The following is a 5,585-nucleotide window of genomic DNA, read 5'->3' on the forward strand; positions in this document are numbered from 1 at the left end:
GCTTACCGAACAAAAGCATATCCAGCTTCGCCGACCTAGTCAATGCCTTCAATCAGCAGTTCGCCAGCAGCAGGAAGCCAGAGAAGCAGACCAGCGATCTCTACCGGCTAGTGCAAGGATTCGAGGAAACCACCCGTGATTACTTGAACCGGTTCAACAAAGAGAAGGTGTCAATTCCGAGGTGCGATATAGCAACCGCTATACAAGCCTTCCGTCGGGGGCTACACCAGGATTCACAACTATACAAGGAACTAACCATGCATCCATGCACTACCTTTGAGGAGGTGCAATCGAAGGCAATTGCTGTCATGAGACTGGAAGAAGACTCTGCACCAATAAGAGGCACTTATGATTCAGACCCAGTATCCAGAAAGGCTCCGGTAGAGAAGAAAAGCGAAAGATCCAAACCCTACAGCAGGAGCGTAAATAAAGTTTCTGGAAATGCAGAAGGAAAATCCGAAGCAGATCTGCCTCCGAAAGTAAGTGAGTATGGCTTCACTACCAATCTTGCAGGACTATTCAAAGCCTTGAAGGAGCTGGGACGCAGAGTCAGATGGCCGAAACTTCCAGAAGGAAACCCCAGCAGCAGAGACACAGGCAAAAAGTGTGAGTTCCACGGCAGCAACACTCACAACACCGATGAATGCCACTCCCTCAGAAAAGAAGTCAAATTCCACTATGACCAAGGAAACCTGGATCATCTCCTACCCGTAAACACAACCGACAGTAAATTCGGCGGATCGAGTTACCCGCCCCCTCCTCCTCATTGCTCTAGAACTGTGAATGTCATTACGGTGGATCGGAGTCAAAGTGGGCTAACCTACTCGGTAGCTAAGAGGCATGCAACCAGGACTAAGGAGACAGGCGTAAAGCTCCTGCGGGGTCAACCACCGAGACCGCCATCAGTCACCTTCGACGAAACAGACGCAGGATCTACTCCCGAACAGCACCACGACGCTCTAATCATCACGCTTCCTATAGGAAATTGTAAAGTGAAAAAGATCCTGGTGGATACTGGAAGCTCCGTCAACTTGATCATGATGGAAACCCTCAAAGGAATGGGATTCACCGAGAAAGATCTAACAAAGAAGGCAATTCCATTAGTCGGTTTCAGCGGCGAAACAAAGCACTCCCTAGGAGAAATCATCATCCCAACCTACGCCGGCGGTGTAAACAGACAGGTAAGGTATTTGGTTATTGATGGGCCCTCTACTTACAATGTAATCCTTGGCAGGCCCTGGATCCACGAGATGAAAGCAATTCCCTCAACGTACCACCAATGCCTGAAGTTTCCAACGCCTTGGGGGGTGCAAGAAATACGTGGGGACCAGGAGGACGCTAAGGATTGCTACAAGGTGGCTCTGAAGCCGACAACGGGTTCGCCCGTATAGCAATTACAGAGCCAGCGCATCCAGGACGAGTACATTGAGCCACAGCAGGCAGAACTAGACGAAGTCATCCTGGACTCGCTGCATCCAGAACGAACCGTTCTCATTGGATCTGAGTGTAGAGGTAAGATTCGTGAAGAACTCGTTCGGTTGTTGAGAACTAACATAGATTGCTTTGCTTGGTCACATGATGATATGATAGGCATAGATCCAAGTGTGATAACTCACAAGCTAAGTGTGGATCCAAGCCACAAACCTGTGCAGCAGAAAAGAAGAAAATTTGCTTCTGAAAGAAACCAGGTTATAAATCAAGAAGTAGATAACTTGCTGGCTGCAGGAAAAATCCGTGAAGTAAAATACCCAGAGTGGTTGTCTAATGTGGTAGTGGTCCCAAAGAAGAATGGCAAGTGGAGGGTCTGCGTAGATTTCACGGACTTAAACAAAGCTTGCCCAAAGGATCCATTCCCTCTACCACACATAGACGCCATGGTAGATGCTACTGCGCAGCCACGAGATGCGACATTCCCGGATGCCTGGAGCGGATATAACCGGATAAAGATGCACCCCAGTGACCAGGAAAAGACAGCGTTCAGATCCGAGAGAGGTATCTATTGTTATAATGTAATGCCTTTTGGACTGAAAAATGCAGGATCTACCTATCAGAGGCTGGTGAACATGATGTTTAAAGAACAAATAGGCAAAACTATGGAAGTATATATAGACGATATGGTCGTCAAATCGAAGCAGGCTTCACAGCACCACCAGCATCTGGAAGAAACTTTCAATACCCTCAGGAAATACCAAATGAAGCTGAATCCTACGAAGTGCACCTTCGGAGTATCCAGTGGAAAGTTCCTAGGTTACATGGTGACCCAGAGGGGAATAGAAGCCAGCACCGAGCAAATAAGAGCAATTCTGCAACTGGAATCACCGCAGAAACCAAAAGACGTCCAACGCCTGACTGGAAGAGTGGCGGCATTAAACAGATTCATATCCAGATCTTCAGACAGGTGCAGGCTATTCTATGATATACTCAGAAAAAGCCAAAAATTCGAATGGACGGACGACCACGAAAAAGCATTCCAGGAGCTGAAACGTTATCTCAGCACCCCACCTCTCCTGTCGAAACCAGAGCCAGGAGAGCCACTGTTCCTATATCTGTCGATCCACGAAGCGGCGTCGATGCGGTGCTAGTGCGAGAGCAGAAGGATCACGGATCCGGTATACTACATCAGTAAGTCTCTGCTTTCGGCAGAGACCAGGTACACATCACTAGAAAAACTTGTCCTTGCACTTGTTACTGCATCCTATAAACTGCGTCCCTACTTCGAGTCTCATACTATTTCTGTGATCACTAATTATCCTCTTAAAACTATCATGAGAAAACCAGAATTGTCAGGACGGATGGCTAAATGGTCCGTACATCTGAGCGGATACGATCTGAAGTTTGAACCCCGTACGGCCATAAAGTCTCGTGCTCTCGCGGACTTTGTGTCCGACTGCTTAAGACTCGGCACTCCAGACCGAACAAGACATCCTGAATCTGGAGGAAGACAAAGGAGAACAGGTATGGGAGTTACATGTGGACGGAACCTCAAACGCCAAAGGAGCGGGAGTAGGGTGGTCCTCAAATCACCCTAGGGAGACCTCATAGTCCAGGCCGTACGATGTGAATTCAAAGCCACAAACAACGAAGCGAGAATATGAAGCATTAATCCTGGTCCGAAGGCGCTCGATCCGAAAATCGACACCTTCGAGTTTGCGGTGATTCTAAGCTTATAGTTAACCATGTAAATGACTGCTATGAAGCCAGGGATCCCAGGATGATGGCATATTTAGATGTAGCAAAAGAGCTGAAAGTCAAATTTGTCACATTCAACATCAAGCAAATCCCCAGGGAGCAGAATGCAGAAGCAGATGCACTAGCCACCCTGGGGGCAACTTTCAAAACAGAACTATTTCCACAATACCAATCGTCCACGTCTTTGGAGCCAAAGAACACTAAAATCTCAAAGGAAGCGAAAAAAGTGTGCGGCACCAAAATGAAGAAAGTACTCTAGACTGGAGGAAACCCTATCTAGATTGGTTGCAGAACGACATCCTACCAAAGATAAAAAGGAGGTAAGAGGCTTTAAAATGAAAGCATCCGATTCCTACTAATCGACAACGTTCTTTTCAGAAGTCCCACGCCGGACCCTACCTCGGTGCCTGGATCGAGAAGAGTCTCAGTCGTTTTGCATGCTATCCACAAAGTGGAGAATGTGGAAATCATGCGGGGGCGAGAGCTCATCCAACAAGGCACCGAGGCGGATACTTCCACGGCCCACAATGCGCAAAGATGCCATGGAATTCGCAAAAAGATGCGACGCTTGCCAAAGACACGCCCATGTTAGCCACCAGCCAGCAGAGCCTCTGCACCAGGTTATTTCACCATGGCCCTTCATGAAATGGGGGATGGATATCGTGGGACCATTACCCAGAGCACCAGGAAACAAAGTATACATGCTCGCCATGACGGATTACTTTTCCAAATGGATAGAAGCAGAATCATCCTCCCAGGTTACAGAAACCCAGGTGATATCTTTCATTAAACGCAATATCATATGCAGGTTTGGCATTCCATCTGAAATTATATGTGATAATGGGTCCCAATTCATTGGAAATAAGACTGAAGCTTTTTGTGCTAGGTGGAATATCTCGTTACAGAAATCTACTCCCAGGAACCCCCAATCCAACGGACAAGCTGAATCCAGCAATAAGATTATCATTGAAAACCTGAAAAAGAAACTAGAGGAGATTGGGGGCAAATGGGCAGAAGAGCTACCTCTGGTTCTCTGGGCCGACAGAACCACACCAAAGGTTGCAACGGGGCAAACTCCCTTTAGCCTGGTGTTCGGAGCAGAAGCCGTCATCCCATCTGAAGTCAGGGTCCCAACCCACAGATATGGATGCATCATAGAAGATCGAAACCAGGTAGAAATGGCAAGCAGCCTGGACACGATAGATGAACTCAGAACCAGCGCCCAGATCAGGATGGCTTCCTATCGACAGACTGTGGCTAAGAGCTACAACAAGAATGTAAAGGTAAGAACTCTGCAGGTAGGAGATCTGGTCCTAAGGAAAGTCTTCCAGAATACCAAGAACCAGCAAGCAGGGAAATTTGCCTACAACTGGGAAGGGCCATACCAAGTAGAAAGCTCAGTTGGAAATGGAGCCTACCGACTCATGACCATGGAAGGGCAAATGGTTCCCAGATCCTGGAATATCACCCACTTGAAAAAATATTTTATTTAAAGTCACCAAAGAAGGTCAAGAATCGGGTACTCACCTACCGATACATGCTGACCAGACCAGGTTCTTCGATATTGCCTTACATATTTTCCTGCTCTGAAGATATTTTTCTCGCTTCTAAAATATTTCCCGCTTGTAAAATATTTTCCTGCTTCTAAAATATATTTCTATTTTTTATATTTCCCTGGGTCTAGATATCTCCTGAGTCTGAATGTTTTCTGGCTCTAAAAACGTTATTTTTGAATCCAACATTTCTGGTTCTAAAAACCTTGCTCATATTTTTTCTAACATTTTTTCTAACATACTTTAAATTGCAAAACCAACATTTTTTCAAGTAAGCCAAGGAAATAAAATGCAAAACTAATGCAGAGCTCGTATTTACTACAAAAGGCGTGTGTCCGTGGCTAAGCACGTACAACCGGGACAACCAACCTCCCGCGATGCATTAGCACCCACGCAAGCCTGGCTCCTCCGAACGAGGGCATATACTAGACCCCTTAGCCAAAGATCTAGACAAACGATGGCCAAACAAACGACGTGCATGCACAAATCAAAGCACCAGAAAACGGTACGACACAAAGAGGTAACCATCAGAAATTACTTAAAAAGCAAAGTATGCCTGGCACCAGAGCCAGACCAAAAGTACATAAACTGTTCAAAATAAAGATGTCATGCCCCGTAGGGCCAAGAAACTAACTAAAGCATAGCATAAGTCTTTCAGATGCAGAAGATAACTAATCTACGACAATATGTTCCACGGTTTCAGAAGCAGCTTCCTGAGCATCAGGAGCAGGAGAATTCACCTCGTCCTCAGCGCCTGGGTCATCAGCAGGAACAGTACCAGGCTCCACCAAGCCAGCCAACACATCCAAATTCAGACCATCCGGAAAAGTAGCAGCAAGCCTC

At 46.6% G+C, this 5,585-nt stretch overlaps 1 protein-coding gene across 1 annotated transcript; it reads left to right on the plus strand.

Moving 5' to 3' along the window:
• The first annotated feature begins 257 nt into the window (after positions 1 to 257).
• Positions 258 to 4,907, plus strand: LOC141627610 (uncharacterized). The gene is made up of 9 exons (XM_074440843.1): positions 258 to 1,181; positions 1,235 to 1,288; positions 1,392 to 1,512; positions 1,726 to 1,992; positions 2,038 to 2,398; positions 2,651 to 2,955; positions 3,198 to 3,415; positions 4,095 to 4,627; positions 4,874 to 4,907. Exons 1-9 carry the CDS (start codon positions 258 to 260, stop codon positions 4,905 to 4,907), a joined length of 2,817 nt encoding a protein of 938 aa, XP_074296944.1.
• Positions 4,908 to 5,585: the final 678 nt, after the last annotated feature.

The sequence above is a fragment of the Silene latifolia genome, chromosome Y (assembly GCF_048544455.1).
Source record: "Silene latifolia isolate original U9 population chromosome Y, ASM4854445v1, whole genome shotgun sequence".
NCBI lineage: Eukaryota > Viridiplantae > Streptophyta > Magnoliopsida > Caryophyllales > Caryophyllaceae > Silene > Silene latifolia.